The following is an 18643-nucleotide window of genomic DNA, read 5'->3' as shown; positions in this document are numbered from 1 at the left end:
GAATCGCTGTCCCAACCCCAGGTGTGCATTTCTCCCTAAAAGGGGTTAACTCCCGGCCTGGGCGTTCATCCTTCTCTTTGGTCAACCACCTCACTCTCCGGGTATTTACCCACCTCCTGCCACACAAAATTAAGGTCTAGTTGGTCGCCTGAAGACCAACTGAACGTGCGGATCTTGGACGCTCCCCGATCCCCTGGAGGGCCCTTGGAGAGCCCACACCTGCCCCCCAGTTCCCAGTTCCAGTCCAGGCCTAGTGGCGGGGCAGGGGTGGCGGCAGGCCCCAGGGGCCAGGCTGGGGTTTCGTGGGAGAGGGCGGGGCCCCCAGTCAGCGTTTCTTGGCCGACGCGGTCTCAGTGGTTTGGCGAGGTAAGGGCCCGGGAGTTGGGGGTTAGGCGGGAATTTCAAAGTCGGGGTTCCCCACTCCGACTTCTGAGCGAGGGAGCTTTGTGGACCAGAAGAGAACGTGGGAGGGGGCGTCACTGAGAAACTAACAGGAGGTTCCCGGACTCTCGAGACTCAAGTGAGGAATGGCATTCCAGCCACTGAAAAATCCAGGTGGGATCCAACAAGACGCCTGAGGCGACCCCCAGGGATGGGGGACATGGCGAGCCCGCTGTTCGCTTCTCTATACCTATGGGCTGATGCCAAGGCGCCCTCCCTTCTATTGCCTCTAGAGGCCCTGGCTCTACCCTCCCCGAGCCACTTTCCCGCCCCCCTTTTCCTCGGCCATGCCCTCTCCACCCCGAAGCAGTCCCCTCTCAATTTCACTTGTGCTTCTGGCACTGCCGTCTTGCCCCTGGCACGGCCCTTCTCCAGGCTAGCGCGACCCCGAGCTGGGGAAGGGAGGGAAAATCCCTGGCCTGGACCCCGCCGGCTTCGGGCGCTCGCGAACCAGAATCTGTCCGGCGGGGCCGAGAAGAAAACCCGGAGCAGTGACCAGCCTCGGGACCCAAGAGGGACAGGGACGATAGGAAAACCTGGAGCGGATTACCCGAGCGGGAGAGACCCATGCCTGCTACTGCTACCCCCCTTCCTTCCTAGAGCCCCCCTAAATCTACAGTGAGATAATGTCTGGGGTGGGGGGCTGTTTGGTTTGGCCTGGGCCCTCAGGGGCGCCTCACACTTTCCGCCCCTGGCTGGGGAGCAGGGCAGCGGCCCCGAGGCTGAGTCACGGCCGGAGGGAGAGAGAGGGAGGGACCGGGACTCCGCCCCTCCCCCTGCTCGGGGATCCCGGGTCAGCCCGGGTGAGGGCCAGGGCCCCCCTGGCGCCGCCTATTGTGGTCCAACAGGTTGAGCTGGTGTCCCGCGGAGCCACCTGCTGGAAAGGGAGGGAGGCCCTCTGCGGAGGGGGCTGGGGTTGGAGAAAGCAAGTTCGACCCGGTTCGGCCCGGCCGGCCTCGGGGAGCGGAACCTGGCCCGCCGGAGCCGGATTTGAATCAGTTTTACACTAGTGGGAGGGGCTCTTTGGGGTACGTAGCGCCGCAGGCCCAGTTGGAAGCGTCCCAAACAGGCTACCTTCCTCAGTTGGGGGGCACTGAAGTACCTATCCTGATCTCCCCCCCAAATCCACATACACATCGTAAAACACTCAGACCCCTCTCGCCTCCCAGGTCTCTGAGCGAACCCAAGTCCAGAGGTCCCTCCTTCGCGGAGACTCGGTTTCTCCACTTCGGGAACAGCGGGATGGAGGCGGGGAGCAGGAGCGTGAGCGTTCCTCCCCCTCCCCCTTCACGGACCTGGCCCCTCCCCTCCGACAATGCCAAGGCCGCATCGGGCACCGGCTGGAGCGCAGAGGCTGCTTGCCCAGGGCGCCGTTCCCTCCCCGCGAGGCGCCGTCACGCGTGGGGAGGGACGCAGGGTGCCCGCACCCTCAATTCCCCCGCCTCCAAGGGGTGGGGTGGGGCGTAGGAGCTGGAGTTGATGGCCGGGTGGCTCCCCTCCCCCTACCTCCAGGGGCCCTGACCTGATTATAGCCCCTCACGGGACCCCCTCCCTCAATCCCCTAAGTCCCCGCATCGCCCCCACCTAGTGTATCTTTAACCTCCTCATACCCTTCCCTCCCGAGGTGCTGACCCTACGGAAGCCCCTCTTGTAGGAGTGCGAGCCCTTGATGGGGGTGCTCGGTTCCCCGGCCGCTGCGGACACTGCCCCCTCCTCTTCCCCTCCTCCAGGTTTCAGGCCAGCCCCTCGGCTCCGCCCCCTCCCTGGCCGAACGCAGGGAGGGACCCACTTGGGATGGGCGGGTGTTCAGGCCAATGGGCGGGCCGGGAGGTGGAGTGCAGGGGGCGGGACGGAGTAGCGGCGGAGGGCTGGATGGGGGTCGGGGGCGGAGCTCGAGTTAAGGTGGACTGGGAGAGATAGGGGCTAGAGAAAAAGAGAGAGAGAGAGAGAGAGAGAGACGGAGAGGGAGAGGGAGAGGAGGAGGAGGAAAGGGACCGCGGCAGGTGAAGGGAGAAAGAGAGAGAGAAGGAAAGAAGGAGGGAAAAGAGGAGGGTGGGAAAAGCTCGGAGAGCAAAGTAAGAGCTTGGAATAAGAGAGCGAAAAAGGAGGGAGGGATCCATCTGCGCCCTGCAGAGACTGGCTGGACCAAGGGGTTGAAGTTTATGTCCTTATTGGGCGGAGGGAGGGGGGCCTGGGGGGGCGGGTGAAAAACCAGGAAGTGACAGAGGGTGTTGCTAAGGGTTGGGAGGGGGAGTTTGGGGGGTGGCAGGGGGCGGGGGGAGGGATGGGGGGAAAGCAAGCAGGAGGACAGGTGAGACAGCAGGACAGGTGAGGCGGGCCCTGAGGGGGGGGCGGGTGGGAGCCAGGTGAATGTACGGTTCTCGGCGGCCGAGGGGGGGGCGGGCGGCAGGAGGAGGCAGAGGGCTGCGGAGGAGGAGCCCCCCAGCAGAGAGCGGCGAGCCACTGACCGCGGCCTTCTGACCAGGACCGGAGCAGGGCCCCAAGCCCCCGGGCCTGGCGGGGGACGCGCTTCTCCCCACACCCGGAGCCTCAGCAGCTCCAGCCAGCGGACCCAAAGGCAGAGAGGTGAGTGTACCCCACTTTTGTCTCCTGGCTAGAGGTCCCCCATACTCGAGACTGCTGCAGTGTCCTTCGTCCGTCCTGTAAGTGGGACCCCCCCACATACACACACGCACGCAGACCAGATTCCCACCACTCCCCTTCCCTGTGCCTTCCCAACACTCCGGGTCTTTGGAATTGATTTTAACTGGGAGGAAAGGTAGAGAAGGAACTACAGCCGCCCCCAACCCAGGGCGGAGGGTCCCCAGAAACTTTCTCTGCACTTCTGGGATCAGACAGACTGGCGGCTCCGGGATGGAGAGAGGGTGAGGCGGCGCTGAGCGCTCCCCCAGTCTCCTTCGTGACTTTAGGGGGAGACCCCCGACCCGTCCGAGTAGAGGGAATGGAAACGCTGACGGATTCTAACTAGGACAACGCTCCCCCCCCAACTCCGCGCCCCCTGGCGCGGTGGGTTGGACCCGGGCCAGTTGCATGGGGGGTGGGGGGAGCACAGGAGGAGCCGCGGCTTGGGGGAAAGTTACCGGCTGGACTATTCGGTTTCTTGCGCTTCCAGAGTCGCGCTCTCTCGCTGGTAGTGGGACTCAGCGACAACCTCCGAGCGAATATAGAACGACCCCTCTCTCCGCCTCCCCTCAATCCCACTCTCTTCGTTCAGGCTCCAGTACCGCCGCCACCTTTTCAAAGCCAGCTCCGGCCCCCAGAGCCCAAGAGCGAGGGTGGGCGACTGGGAAGAATTCTACCTATTACCCGTCCCCCCACAGGCGCCGGCGCACCTGCCCCTACCCGGAGTGGGGGTCGCTACTGTGTTGTTGTAGAACCTACTCTGAGCGCCGCTGGTAGAGGGCTGCCATTCAAAGGGGTGGGGGGCGCTGCTTTCAATTTCCAGCTTTCTCTCTCTCCTCCCACCCCACCCCAAGTAAGAGAGCGACGTGTCCCGGCCAGAGCGAGGGGGGGCCGGGAGTGGGGGGGCGGCGTGGGCAGCGGGTTGTGCCCGGACACGTGCCTGCCCAGGCGCCCCGGCCCTGCTAGTGTTTGGAGAGAGGGCGGGTCCCCTGCCCCCCGCCCCGCACAACCCCCACGTATCAAAGGGCGGCTGAGACGTGGTGAGACCTCGGGGCGCCCTGGGGGGCGGGGGGCGGGGAGTCTGGGTCCGGAGCAGGGGAGGGGCAGAGGCGCGGGTGCTAGTTGACCCACAGGAAACGAGCGCTGCTGACCTAGTTTGGGACACCGGAAGTGGGTGCTGGGGAGAGGGGGAGACCAGCAGGCTGTCCTGGCTTCCGGGCCAGGTGGAGGGCGTTCTTGAATTGACCCCCACCCGAGTGCCTTGGAGACCCCTAGCTGCAGCTGAGAATGGGAATGAGTCAGCGCAGCTATTCCGCCTTCCCCCAACTTATTCCTGGAGGAGGGAGACAGTTTATCAAGGGGCAGGGGGAGCCAGATTGGGCGGTGAGGGGTTAAACCAGGATGGGAACTCTGTTTCCTGAGGGTGCATGTGTATAGGGGGGTGAGCCTGGATGATTATGGGGTTGCCTCCTGCTCCCCCCACACACACCAACTGGTTTGGTCACCCCTGTACCCTCCTGGCACTGCTGGGAGAGCTGGCATGGAGTGGGCATCAGGTTGGGAGGGGACAGTGGGCATATGGAGTGTTGTGCTGGGCTGGAGAGGGACATATTTGTGACTGAGTTTGGGTAACATTTAGTGTTCCTCCTCAGTGGTGACTGGGGACAAGGGCAGGGGGCTCCCCTGGAGCAGCTGATGAAACAAGAAGAAATCTCTGTCATTGCCTCCTGTCCCTGGCCCTCGGGACCCCGGCTCCCCCAGCGTGCCTCTGTTACATGGTTGCTGTGAGCACCACACAGCCTGCTGGCACCCCCAGACACTGTCCCCTCCCTTGGGTACCACACCCCCCAACCTTAGCACAGGGGTCAAGAAGGGGTTAATACCACCCGAAGGGGGCTCTGGGGAAGAAAGAAGGCAGTGCCCACTAGGCTCAGGTGTCAAGGAGAGAGGCCTGCTCTAATGGGGTACTCTCATCACTGCTCAGCTCTGGCTGACATGGACCCCAGGGACTGGGAGACAGGTGCTGACCTCTTCCCCCTTCCCCATGGTGCCCCCTGGCACCCAGGGCCCCCAGCTCCTCCTTGGCCTAGTGCCTGCCCTGGGAGGGCGAGGCGGGCAGCGGGGGCTGGGCTAACAATGCACCATCGGGCCCTTTGTGTGCTTGCACTTGGCACCCTGGGGAATGGTGGGGGAGGGGGCCCAGCGGGCATGGGGGGCGGAGCGCCTCTGGGGTGGGGACAGTGAAGGCTGGGGGAGAAAAGCAGAGAATGAAAGCAGGTGGGGAGGAAAGGGAAGTAGGTCAGATAGGGTGCTGGCCCCTCATTCCAAGTCAAGGCCTAGAGAACCAGCCCCTGATCCTATGGCTCCCCAGATGGCATCATGCTGCCTGAGGCACAGCCTAGTACTGGGCATTTGGGGTCAGAAGCCACTGCCCAGGGGACTGGTCAGATGGAGGAGGCCTGGCCTGGTACTGCCCCCTTCTTGGTGGCTAAGAGACCCAGTTCTGGCCTAAGGCCGAGGTCCCAAGACGGGTAGTGAATGGGCTCCAGGCAGGGCACTGCCCTCTGATAGAAGCCTCTGGGCCTGCTTCAGGGCTTCCTGCCTCCAGCCTGCTTGGTTCCCTGACCTTCCAAGAGTTAAGACTGCCCTGCCACCAGGCCTTGGGGCCTATGCCTGTTTTGGCCTAGGACTGAAGAGGAGGGTGGGGGAGGAAGGTGGGGAAAAGCAGACGGATAGGACCCTGGCATGGGGTGTGCCTGCCCTGGCCTCTTCCCCCTCCTTCTGCTGAGTAAACTCGTGAGTAAACTTGACGTTTTGCCCGGACAGTTTGAAGTTGCCTCGCCGCCCCCCCCTCCACCAGTCCTGCCAACACACAGGCGGCCAGGCGCCAAGGCGGGCCTGGGGGACTGGGGGGAAGGGGTAAGAGCTACTGTTGCCCACCATCAAAGGCCTTGGAGAGGCAAGAATGACCCACCACCCAGCCAGACCCAGGTCTTGGCAAGAGTCTTGGCTGGGGCCTATAAGCATCTGTCCCAGAACCTTGGGGAGCCCAGGGAAAGTGGCCTGGAAGCAGAGCCTCTGCCCACTTCTGACCTCCACCCCCACTAAGAAAAGGCACCCAGCTGCCATCTGGTCCCCTGAGTTGCCACCGTTAATGTTCACAGGCTGCCTGGCACAAGGGGAAAAGCTACCTTTAGCAAATTCCACAGGGACACTGGAAAGGGCTGCCTTCTTCATTCTGTCCCACAGCCTGGGATGGGTGGGAGGCTGGTGGCCTTCCTTGTTATCTTAGCCCTCTCTTCACTGAGGCCTCCCAGTTGCTATGGCCTCAGCCCTAGAGGATGGCATCCTCATTTGCCAGCACAATTCCTTGACCTCACACCTGGGCCTAACCCCATACATGTCTCCTTCCACCATACCCATCAGGCCTGGCCCTAACCTCCCCCAACCCCTTCCTCTTCCTGCTGGCATCCTAGAACCTAGTCAGCTTTCAGAGCTCTCCAGCCAGCAGATACCCGTGCCAGATCCGGGAGTTGGGGTGCCCTGGACAAAAGAGGGCTGGTGGCAGGCAAATGGAGCCAGTGACCCCCACAAACACACCAGTCTACTGTGACTTGACATCACTAATTCCTCTTATGCCTCCCCAGACCACCAGAATGGTGCCGAGGCCCAGCAGGGGGAAATGCCTTCCCAGTCCTTGCTGAGCCTCGGAGTGGGGCTCCACCAGGCCCTTGCTTTCGACCTCATGTCTCTGGCTTCAGTTTCCTTCCTGTTTCCACCACTCCCCCCAACTCCTCCCCACCCATATGCCCCTTTCAACAGACATCCTCTCCTCCTTCCTTCCTCCTTTCCTCCCCCTTTGCCTGGGAGGGGGTCCTCTCCCCCCACCATGGACCTCCTGCCTTGTACCTCTTCTAAACACAGTCCCCTTGGAGATTCATAACCAAGTCCTCTGCTCTGCCCTCCCCACCCCATCAGCAAGGCTCTGGGGAAGAGGAGAGCACTGGGCTTCTCAAGGGAACTACAGCTCCCAAGGTACATGCAAAGCAATTGTGGTGCATACTGGGAGTTGTAGTCCTCCTTGATCTCTCAGTTTGGTTAAGTCTGGAAATTTTTCTGGATGGGGCTAAAAGCGGACTGGGATGATTTGGAATGTGGGGACCCTCTGCATCCCCCCACCTTGTCCTCACCATCTTGTTCCCACATGACACCATGTACCCATGATTGATGTCCATCCCCCCTGCTGAGACATGCTACCCATTCTCACCTGAGGGCCCCACCCAAGAGATGCCCACACCCTGCCCTGCTGCCCCTGGCACGGGTGAAACGGAGAGGCCCCATGAACTCCCTCCCTGCCCCCTGCCCCCTAGGCTGGTTCCCTCCCTTTATGGGGATCAAAGGGCAGAGAGCAGCCCCGCCCCACTCCCTCACAGGCTGCAGGCACTAGGGCACTCAGGAATATCAGGGACTTTGGTGCCCAAGCAAATGCTTGGGCAGGGGGAATGCCGGGAGGCTGGCGCCTGGTGGCAGGGAGAGACACTGGCCCCCACCTTGGGGAGTAGAGCCTTCAATAACTGCTCATCAAGCTGGCCATAGCCCCCTGGGCTCTCTTTGTGTAGGCCCTAACCCGTGCGCTACCTCTTGAGGAGATGGCTTGAGAACAGGGTCTTGTGCCTTATCTGTAGGACCTAAGGGCCTGGGCCCGCCTAGCTGGCACCAAGGCACAGGGGTGACCCTCCCCCACCCGAGGCCCACAGTTGGCATGGGGCGCTGGGAGCCAGGGGGGTAGGAGGGAGAGGAGGGCAGGACTGCCAGCATCCTGGTGGGTAGGTGCCAACCGGGCCGGGAGCTGGTGAGGGGCAGCAGGCCAGCGGCATTGAGCCAGCAGCTGTTGGGGGGAAAGGGGAGGGGATATTTTAGGGGGCATTTCTGTGGTGCCCCCTCCCAGCCCAGTAGGACTTGGGATGGCCTAGTGTCTGGGGGACCTAGGGCACGCCTCGTTCCAGGAATAAGAGACCCCAGAAGCTGTTTAAGTGGAACTTTGTGGCCCACCCATCTCTGGGCTCAGAGCCCTCCTGAGTTACCCCTCAGGCCCAGGCGGGTCCCACCCAACCAGCCAGGGTGGCAGCAGCTTACGCAAGGGGTGGGGCTAGCCGCTTCCCAGCAGATGCCCCCTCCCGGCTCCTTCCTCTTTTGGTGCCCACAGCTCCCCCCATCTGTCCACCCCCCTCAGGCCAGCTCTGTCCCCCTGATCCTCCTGGCCATTGGGGGCTGGCACAAGTGCTGCCCCCTGGCCTGGTTGGCAGGGGCTGGTGCCCGGGCAAGGAACTGTGGTATGTGAGTGGGTTTGGGGTGAGGCATGGGGAGGGCGGGGTGCTGCCTTGCCCAGCCCCTGAGGGCCCCAGCCCAGTACAGAGTGGGGAGAATTCGGCCAGCTCCCAGGGGTGCTGAGGGACATACTGGGGTCTGGAGGGCCTCCCTGTGTTCCCCTATTATACCATATGCCCTGAGGGGCTGGGACCTAGGCACCTGTCACCCCTGGCACTGCCTGTCCAGGGTTCCCCTCCTCCCGCTTCTGGCCACTGCTGCCTCCTGTCCCCTCCCCTCCCTTCCCTTCTTCCTTCTCCTGGTCCCACCTCCAGCAGCCTCTCCCATTGCTCCTCCTCACCTCTGTCCTCCTGGACTGTCCCAGCTCCTACCTTTCCTACTGCTCACCTTTTTCCCCTTTTAGGACTGAGAGAGGACGGGCCAGGGTGGATACAGCTGGGGCTTCGGGCACCACAGGCAGAGACTCTAGGCCCTCTGCCACGCTGCCAGGCCTCTGGTAACCCCTCCCTCCATCTGGGGGGAGGGGGGACAGCACCCAGAGGGTTAAGGCTGTAGGGGGGAGGGGCTGGGCCAAGTCGTGGGCGGCCCCTTTGAAGGAGGGAGCTGGAGCGGGGAACAGCCACCCTACCTCCCCCCCAGCCCGGCCCTCCCCCACCCCTCCCAACCTGCTCCCCCCAGGGGCCAAGAGGAGTTGCCGGCAAGGCCCCTCAGCGTTCAGGTGAGTAGGCCACACTCTGGCTTGGGAGATCAGGCCCCAGGGGAGGCTTGGAGGCCTAGAATTGGCCAAGGGTCAGAGAGGGACTGAAAAACAGGCTAGGAAGAGGGTGTCTGAACTTCACAGGGGGCAGTTTAGGAACTGAGGGGCTGAGGAGCTGGAGCGTGGGGAAGCTTCTGTGTCTGGGGGACCCAGGAGGACAGGAGAGCAGAAGAAGGGGCCTATGGGAGCCGAGGGGTTGCTGGGCCAGGACAGGAGGTTGGACAGGCTGGCAGGGAGCCGGGCTCCGGGGATCGGGCCGGGGTGTCCTCTGGGGCTGGGGGGCTCAGGTTTCTGCTGGCGGCTTGGCGGGTGTGGGGTTACCAGCCGGCTCGGTTACCCAGCCGGAGACGCTAGACTGGGGGGAGGGGGTGGGCACAGGGCAGACCCTGGCACCCTGTGTGGTCTCCTCAGGCCCTAAGGGTATCTGGCACTGCTCCGGCAGACCCCCGCTGGGAACCCTGATGACCAGGGTCTGTCCAAGTGCACAGTTGCCTGGCCTAGGGTGGGCAGCCTCTGGGGAAAGTCCAGCAGCTCCAGGGCTGGAAATTCTGACGGGCAGAGAGGCCTAGGCTGTCCCCCTCACCCCACCCGACATCCGCTCTCACTGTACCACCCCCTCCCATCTTCCCCAACTGTCCCCCAAATTTTGGCCCTGTGCTTCATCCAAAATGGGGCCGTGGGTACCTTACATGTGACCATCTCATGGCAAGACCAGGCCTTGGAGGGCAGGCCTGGCCTCTTGATTGAATTCCTCTGCCCCTCTCCACACTGCGCCTGCCTGGGGAGAAGAGAAGGGATGCTCAGAGCAAGATGAAATGGAGGAAGTGAGGAGGCTTGAGCGAGAGAACCAAAAGGGAAAAGAAAGGAGGGGTAGGGATGATTCCTCGGAGGCCTACGGACATAGACGCCGTAGAGAGGAAGCGGGAGCCTCGCAAGGGCTGAAGGAACGAAAGCAAAGGATGAGTCGCGGAGAGGGGAGACAAGGGTCCGACAAGGCGGTAAGGGGACAGGAAGAGGCCAAGAAAAGGGGCCAAGAGTGGAGAGGGCCTTGTTCCCAAAGGACAAGAGGGGAAGGCTGGGGAAGACGGAGTTGCCCCCATTCCTTCCTCCGCCATCTTTTATCTCCCTCAGATTTACCCTGATGCGGCCTGAGCGGCTGTGGACTAGGGCAGTTGTCATGGAAAGAAAATGTGGGGGGACACTGAGGTCTCCCTCCTGTCAGGAGCTGAAGCACCAGGAATTGGGGATTTTGAGGGAGGAGAGGCTTAACCCCCACGGCACCGGGAAGCAGCCAACTCCCCTTGCCTCCTTCCCCCTTCGTGGCTTGCGGTCTCTCTTCCCCGCCTCGGCCCCCAGGAAGTGTGAGTGCTGGGGGTGGTGAGGTTAGGAGGGGGAAGCGGCCTATGGGGGATGGGGAAGGCATGTACTAGCTTGGAGGGGCTGGGGTGGAGAGGGACGGGCTCCATAAATGCCTAGGGCATCCCTGGGCCAAGGGCCTCTCCTTCAAAGCCATTCCAATCCTCAAGGGGATTCACCTCAACCCCTCACCCTGACTTCCCAACTGGGCAGGCCAGATGGCTTCAGCCCCTGGGCCTCAGAGGCCCTAAGAAGGGGTGAGAGAAGCTGGGGAACTAGGATTCCTGGGTCCCTGAGGACTTTGGACTGGCTGTCCTATTTCCCCACCCCCCTGGTCCAGCCACAGGCCAAAGCCCTGGCTTCGTGCAAACTTAGCTCCAAAAAAACAGGAAGAGAACCTGAGGCTGGAGTTGGGGTGGGGGTTGGAGGGGGGCAGAAAGGAGAAAGAAGTAAGGGGGAAGGGTGGCCGGCTAAGGTGGGAAGAGTGCCAGGCCTCTCCATCACCCTGGGAGGAGGTATCACAGCCTGGTCCTCAACCTCCCTCACCCCACGTTGCTACACCTGGAGAGGACTGGCCAGGTCCCTCTCAGGCTCTCCGGCAGAGCCCAGAGGTGGGGGCCTCCAGGCTTGGGGAGGGGTGGCTCTGTGTGCCTGTGTCTCAGGCCCATATCTATTTTCTCCGCCGCTAATCCTGTTTCCGCCTGCTGCCCCCCACACTAAGCCTTACTCCCCTAATCCCCAGGGTGTGGGGAAGGGGGGCCAGCTTTATTCAGCTGCCCCGTTCAGGGCCTCATATCCCAGCTCTTCAGCTGGCTCGAGCCGGCAGTGTTGGCCCTGGTGCCCCCAGCCCTGCACTGGACACTGCCGGAGGTCAGCACCTGGAAAGAGTTCCAGCCTCCTTTTCCTTCCCATGCCAGGGCCAGTGCCCTCTACCTTTTGGTTTCTTGGTGGTGGACACACCTTGGCAGGTGCCCTTGGGCACTGAGGGGTAGGTGATAGGGGCTCCCCCCTTTGCCCCCTCCCACCTTTCTAACCCCAAAGTCTTCCCCCCACCAAAGATGGGGCAAGCTTGACTCAGGGCCCAGTTTCAAGAGAGCTGCCCACCGGCTTGGCCGGTCTAGCAGGCCTGACAGTGAGGGGAGCCTGGGGGGTGGCGGGAAAGTGGGGAGAGATGGGGTGGGGCCCCCAGTTCTTCCCCCTACCAGGCAAACAGACCAAACAGACCTTGCCTGGCTCCCTGGCACAGATGCCCCCCCAGCCACCACACACGCCCATGCCCACAAGGTCTTAGCAAGAGGGGGCATGCCAGGCTGGGTGGGGACACTTATGGGCGTCGGGGGGCTGGGCCCTCTGGGATACAGAGGTGGGAAGGGTGCCCAAGGTGGGGTGGGCATCCTGGCACCAGGGCCCCACCCTGGCAGAAAGAAGGGGGAAGCCTCCACCCCAGCAGCCCCTCCCAGATGATGGGGCTAGGAGTATCCCCTCGGCCTGCTTGGCATCAGCCTAGTTCCAGGTGGCACCTAAGTTAGCATGGGTGCCAGAGCCCTGGGTAAGGGCTAGGGGAGTTTCCCAGAAGCTAGAGAACCATGTGAACACCTCCCCTTCCCACGTGTGTCCTCTGCCTCTCCCTTCCTTCATTGGTACCTCGTGGCCACAGGGTTAGGCCCAAGGGGTTAAACACCCACCCCTGCCCGAGCCAGGCCTGAGTGAGTTGCATCGTGAACCAGCCAGAGCCTGTGACCTGACAGCGGGGTCAGCCAATCAGCGCACCCGCCACACCAAGTTGCCTCGGAGACGGCCCTGGGGTGGGAGAAGGGAGGCGGGCTTAGCAGCGGGAATGGGTGGGGTGTGGAGGGAAGGAGGGAGAGGGATGGGGTTAGCCACGTGCCTGCGGGTGCCCAGCCCCGGGCCAATGGACATCGAGGACAGCCCCACCCATCCCCCTCAGGAGGGACAGGATTTGCTTGGGCCCAGGAGGGAGCCCACTGCTGCTTGAGTGGCCACTGCTGCTGCCCACCCGATTTTGTTTGTTTCTAAGTCCTGGGGCCATTTGCCTCTTGTACTATTTGTAAAGTACAGGTAGGGGAACCAAAGGAAACTGGGAGTGCTCCCAGACTGCTTGGCCCCTAGGGAGAGAAGTGATCTGGGGACTTAAGGTGGGAAGGGGTGGGCTGTCTAAGGGTGTCTGGCTGTGGCTTATGAGCCACATGGGTGCTGCTCACTCATGGCTTCCGCGCAGGCGTTCTGGTGCTGGGACAGGGAGGCAGGCAGAAACAATGCAGTTCTTGTGTCCTCAAGAGGAAACCTGTAGCCCTTGACTCCTCCAACCCCCCCTCCCAAAATCTTCCCCATCAATGGCCAACACTGAGCAGCTGTTGGGAGTGGCAGAGAAGACACTGACAAAATGTCAGTGGGACTTGCCCTAAGGATCATCTAGGTCAGTCTTTAATTTTACAGATGAGGAAACAGGTCTCCTCAGGAAAGGAAGTGACTGGTCCAAGGTCATGTAGCTAGTAGTAACCTGACTTCCTGGGGTGATTTGAGGGAGGGAGACAGACTTGTTTCCCAGCAGACACCACCTGTGTAGTGGAATCTGCCTCTAGGTGAGGCCTTGTTTCTCCTTGCCAAGGCCAGAACATTTATTGAGCCCCTACTGTGTGTTTTAAGGCATTGTGCCACCCACGGTCTCATTTAACCTTCACCACAGCCCTAGGAGTCAGGTGGAATGATCCCATATTAGAGATGAGGAAAGAGGTCCAGAGATTAAATCACTTGTTTAAGGTCACAGAGCTAATCAGCCGCAGACGGAGGATTCAAACTCAAGCCTGGATGACTCCCGAGCCGAGCTCTTTCCAGGCCCCAACTCTGTCTCCAGTTGCTCCAGACCCACCAAATGTCAGGGCTGAAGGGCTGAGCCCATGGGGCATCCATTCCCAGCCCTTCCTTGTACAGTGAGGAAATTGAAGCACAGAGAGAAATGACTTGCCCAAGGTCATTCAGCAAGATAGCAGCAGAATACTTATAAAGATGTTTAAAAATAATAATAAATAAATATTAATGGTATGGTTAAAAAAAAGATAGTAGCAGAGCCAGGACTTAAAGCAGATCTCCCCACTTCCAGGCCAGACTCCCTCTACTACCCCTCCCCTCCCCTCCACCAGCCTCAGGATTGCTGGCAGCTCTGCACCTTCTGTGGCTCTGCCTTGGAGGGGAAAGCATAGAGGGTGAAAGATGGTCCTCTGGAGAGGGGGGACTCTCCTGACTGGATGGGAATGGGGAGGGAGAGGTGGTGGTGGTAGCCCAGTGGGGGAGGGGTGGGACTGGAACTTGGCCTATTGGCAGTGGGAGAGGGGGCGGGGACGATGCTTATCGGTGCGGGGCAGGAAGCACCCGCGCCAGCCAGCGACACCCCAGCAAAGGGTGGCTGCTCCTTGGCCCCATGGGGGAGGGGAGGATGTGGGGGGAGGGATGCTGGGAGCTGTGTTTCCCTTTTGGCCTCTAGAAGGGGGGATCTAGAAGGGGAGATGAACTTTTAGTGGGTGGGGAAGGAGGAGGAGGAGGGTGCTGGGAAGCCACCTCTCAGGTTTGCATAGTGTTTTACTGTACACCAAATGCTTTAGGGAGATAACATAAGTTAAAGCACCTGACCTTGCCTTGAACAGTCCTTGGCGCAATGTGAATCTGAACTCTCTCATTGGCCTCTCTCTGGGCTGAGAGGAGGTTCCATCACAAAGACTGTTACCCCACTTTTCAGATGACTGAGGCTGGCTGCCAGAGCCACCCAGAGTCCTTCAGCCAATTCTTCATGAAGCCTGAACCAGAACCCAGGCATCCTTTCTCCCAGTCCAGTGCTTCTTCCAAAGGGATGGGGAATGGGGCAGACCCGTGAAGCAGACGGGTCTCTAGGAAAGGCCAGAAAGGCAGGGCTCCTGCTCTCACAGAGGCAGAACAGTGCACAGTGCTTAGGAACATGGACTCTGGGCCCATCGCCTGGCTTTGAACCTCTTCTGCACTTAACATAGAAAGTTGCTTCACCTGTCTGCACCTCAGGTTCCTGTCTGTGAAATGAATGATAACTGTTACTTTAGAAGGTTGTGGAAGATGAAGTGGGTGTAAAGTACTTAGAAGACCGTCTAAGTAGTCTGCAGTCACCTGGCCAACGTTGGTATATATCCCTTCCCTGGACCACCTTGCAGGGCTGAGCGCTCTTAACCTCCCTCTCTACTTGACTCTGCAGGAGAAGATGGGGAGCCCCGAGGACGACCTGATCGGGATTCCATTCCCAGACCACAGCAGTGAGCTCCTGAGCTGCCTCAATGAGCAGCGCCAGCTGGGCCACCTATGTGACCTCACCATCCGGACACAGGGCCTTGAATACCGCACCCACCGGGCTGTGCTGGCTGCCTGCAGCCACTACTTCAAGAAGCTCTTCACTGAGGGCGGTGGCGGGGCGGTCCTGAGCGCTGGGGGCGGCGGGGTGGCTGCCGGGGGAGCAGGGGCCGGCGTGTGTGAGCTGGACTTTGTGGGGCCGGAGGCACTGGGTGCCCTGCTCGAGTTTGCCTATACAGCCACACTGACCACCAGCAGCGCCAACATGCCGGCAGTGCTCCAGGCTGCGCGGCTGCTGGAGATCCCGTGTGTCATCGCTGCCTGCATGGAGATTCTGCAGGGGAGCGGACTAGAAGCTCCCAGCCCTGACGAGGACGACTGTGAGCGAGCTCGCCAGTACCTGGAGGCCTTCGCCACAGCCACAGCTTCAGCCTCGGGAGTTCCCAACGGTGAAGACAGCCCTCCACAGGTGCCCCTCCCACCGCCGCTGCCGCCGCCCCCTCGGCCTGTCGCCCGCCGCAGCCGCAAGCCACGAAAAGCTTTCCTGCAGACCAAGGGGGCCCGGGCAAACCACCTAGTGCCTGAAGTGCCCACAGTGCCCACCCATCCCTTGACCTACGAGGAGGAGGAAGAGGCGGCAGGCAGAGTGGGCAGCAGCGGGGGCAGTAGGCTGGGGGACAGCTACAGCCCTCCCACAGGGACTGCCTCACCCCATGAGGGGCCCCTGAGCTATGAGGCCTATGAGGGTGAGGAAGAAGAGGAGGAGCTGGCATATCCCCCGGCCTATGGGCTGGCGCAGGGTGGCGGGCCCCCGCTGTCCCCAGAGGAGCTGGGCTCAGATGAGGATGCCATCGATCCTGACCTGATGGCCTACCTGAGTTCCCTACACCAGGACACCCTGGCACCAGGCCTAGATGGCCAGGACAAGCTAGTGCGCAAACGCCGCTCCCAGATGCCCCAGGAGTGCCCGGTCTGCCACAAGATTATCCACGGGGCTGGCAAACTGCCACGCCACATGAGGACCCATACTGGTGAGAAGCCCTTCGCCTGTGAAGTCTGCGGTGTCCGTTTCACCCGGTGAGCACCAGCGGGGAAGGGGTGCAGCAGGGGCCATGTCGAGGGGGAGGGAGGAAGGGATTATGAGACCCGAGGTATGGAGGCAGGTGATCCTGGAGGGACTGGGGTGGTGATGCCCAGGGTGAGGAGAGAGACCAGATTAGGGAGGCCAGGAGAAAGAAAGTCAAGGGAGGTAGGTCTGGGGCATGAAAGATGTGGCTGTGCTGGAGGCAGAGTGGGTGGTGGCCGGGCCCAGTTAAGCTGCAGGCACGTCAGCAAGGGTCTCCTGGGGCAGTCATAGGGAAATGAATGGTGGGGGACGGGAGTGGGACGAGGCCTGGGAACCCGGCCAGGATGACCCAGGGATCGCATCCTGAACCATTTCCTTGCCCCTCCCCCTTGCCTGTGCCAGGAATGACAAGCTGAAGATCCACATGAGGAAGCACACAGGAGAGCGCCCCTACTCATGCTCTCACTGCCCAGCCCGCTTCCTGCACAGCTATGACCTCAAGAACCACATGCACCTGCACACAGGGGACCGGCCCTATGAGTGCCACCTGTGCCACAAGGCTTTCGCCAAGGAGGACCACTTGCAGCGCCACCTCAAAGGCCAGAACTGCCTGGAGGTGCGCACCCGGCGGCGCCGCAAGGACGACGCGCCCCCTCACTACCCCCCGCCCTCTGCCGCCACCCCGACCCCTGCTGGCCTCGACCTCTCCAATGGCCACTTGGACAACTTCCGACTCTCTCTGGCTCGATTCTGGGAGGAGCCAGCCCCTACTGGGCCCCCAGTCTCCACCCCGGGGCCCCCTGATGACGATGAGGAGGAGGGGGCACCCACCACACCTCAGGCTGAAGGTGCCATGGAGTCCTCTTAAAGAGGGACGAGTGGCCGAGCTGGAGCAGCACGGGGCCGGGACGCCCATGCTGAGCAGCGGGAGTGTGCAGCAGAGACGGCGCTGGGGTCCGGGCACTGAGCCTCCCTGGCATCGGAAATTGGGCCCTTCCCTCAGAGCTCTCATTCCAGTTCCAAGCTGAGAAGGTTTTGGGGCAGAGGCTCCCCAGATTGGGGTGCTCTCCCAAGGAGTGATACATACGATATCATGTATATATTTACAGCTCCATTGTAAAGGTGGGGTCCCTGTCCCCAGCTGCTCCTGGGGAGTAGAAGCAATAATGTATTTCTGATTTGTGGGGTCCCTCTTCGGCTATGCGGGTTTCTAGGGGGTGGGGGGCTTGGGACCAAAGCCTTGCCCTGCCCCCATGCCCCTTGGGGTTTTGGCTGTGTAAGGGGGTGAAGGACTGCCCCTCCCTTTCGAGACCCCTCCTTCCTGGTTTCTGTTCCCTTTTCCTGGCAGTGAATTATGCAAAGGGGGGCGGCAAAGGAAGGGTTAGTGGGGGAAAGCAAGGTAGAAGCTTGAAAGACTGGGGGACTGGGCCTGTAAGGAAGGAGCCATCCTAGTCCCCCTCCGCCCTGCTCCCAGCGCTGAGTCATGGGGTCCTGGAGAAGGGGGCGGGGTGGCCTGATTGGTTCGCCCGCCCCTGGGGGCAGCGGGAGGGGCCCCGCCCAACTACGGGAGCTGCTGCTGGTTCTCCTCCCCTCCCCTCCCCTCCTGAGTCGCTGGGCAGGGAATGTCTTGTTCCCGCCGCTCCCTCCCCGGGGCCAGAGGGCAGGGCGGGCCGGGCGGTGGCCTACCCTCTTCTCCTCCTCCCCGCCCAGGTGCAAGCCGGAGCCGCCGACACTGCTGCCGCCCCTGACTCACGCCGCCCCCGGGCTGGCGCGGTGCAGGGTGTGGGACAGGGTGAGGGGTTGGGGGCAGCCTTGCGGAGAACGGGCGAGCCGGCGCCATCTGGCGGCCGTGCCCTGCGCGGGCGAGCGCCCCTGGCGGCCACTTCCAGCGAGCCGTCTTCTCTCAACCTCCACCACCCCAGCTGGTGAGCGGCGCCCCCTTGCCAAGGCCGGGGCAAATAGCTTCTTGCTCGGCCGCAAGGAAGGTGGGCTGCGGACCTGTGGGAAAGGAATCCTTTCCCCAGACCCTTGCCAGCCGGGCTTCCTTTTGGGTCGGGGAGAGTAATCCCCTCACTCTACCCTTAGGATTGAATCCACCCCCGGTCTGTACATAGCCTTTTCTGTTGGTCTTGTTGAAATCTAGTTTCAAATTTTTAACTACCCAATTCTGCTGGGGGTGGGGGTATCTCCTCCCCACCTTCCTCGCTGGGTGCTGGACCCCATTCTGCCTGGGCTCTGCCTTGCACTATTTCCCCTCCCTGGCCTGGCGGCTCTTCCCCTTCCTTAAACGGGGCAGGTTCAGGGGCCCGGTGCTCTCCCTCCCCCCCCATGCACCCCCATGCCCATTTGCACAGCTGCCCAGGTACCCCCAATAGTGGGGGGGGGGTCACAGGGAGGGGGTAGCGGGACCAGTCCTTGTATCTATTTAAAAAGTGATGATGTAATATATTGGGGTAGGGGGAGGTCGGGTTGCCCTGGGCCTCATCTTAGCATTTCAGGTGATGGGAGAGCCCAGGGCTGAGGAGACCTGGGGCCTAGCCCCAGGGAGTGAGGACAATGTGGCCTCCCCCCTCCCCCCTTGCGGCTTCTCCACTCAGTGCCTTACGGGGTGGGGGGGAGGCAATCCCCCCTCTCCTGTTCCCCTCCCCTTGCCCTGCCCCCCACCTCGGGTGTAAGTGACAGGAAGAAATAATAATTTAAGATTCACACTTGTGTCCACCTTT

General features: G+C 61.7%; 1 protein-coding gene across 1 annotated transcript; it reads left to right on the top strand.

Annotated features, from left to right (window-relative positions):
* The first annotated feature begins 2877 nt into the window (after positions 1-2877).
* On the top strand, positions 2878-18600 carry ZBTB7B (zinc finger and BTB domain containing 7B). The gene is made up of 3 exons (XM_082833817.1): positions 2878-3027; positions 14763-15931; positions 16323-18600. Exons 2-3 carry the CDS (start codon positions 14769-14771, stop codon positions 16786-16788), a joined length of 1629 nt encoding a protein of 542 aa, XP_082689943.1. The 5' UTR covers positions 2878-3027; positions 14763-14768; the 3' UTR covers positions 16789-18600.
* Positions 18601-18643: the final 43 nt, after the last annotated feature.

Source organism: Leucopleurus acutus (assembly GCF_964270905.1).
Source record: "Leucopleurus acutus genome assembly, chromosome: 2".
Taxonomy (NCBI): domain Eukaryota; kingdom Metazoa; phylum Chordata; class Mammalia; order Artiodactyla; family Delphinidae; genus Leucopleurus; species Leucopleurus acutus.
The sequence above is the reverse complement of the archived record's forward strand: the minus strand, read 5'-3'. Positions and strand labels throughout refer to the sequence as shown.

Bases quoted from the DNA above. Each gene is read 5' to 3' on its own strand.
- ZBTB7B (XM_082833817.1), top strand. From the start codon at position 14,769: ATGGGGAGCCCCGAGGACGACCTGATCGGGATTCCATTCCCAGACCAC. The intron at 15,932-16,322 runs GTGAGCACCAGC...TGCCTGTGCCAG, and splicing joins TGCGGTGTCCGTTTCACCCG to GAATGACAAGCTGAAGATCC.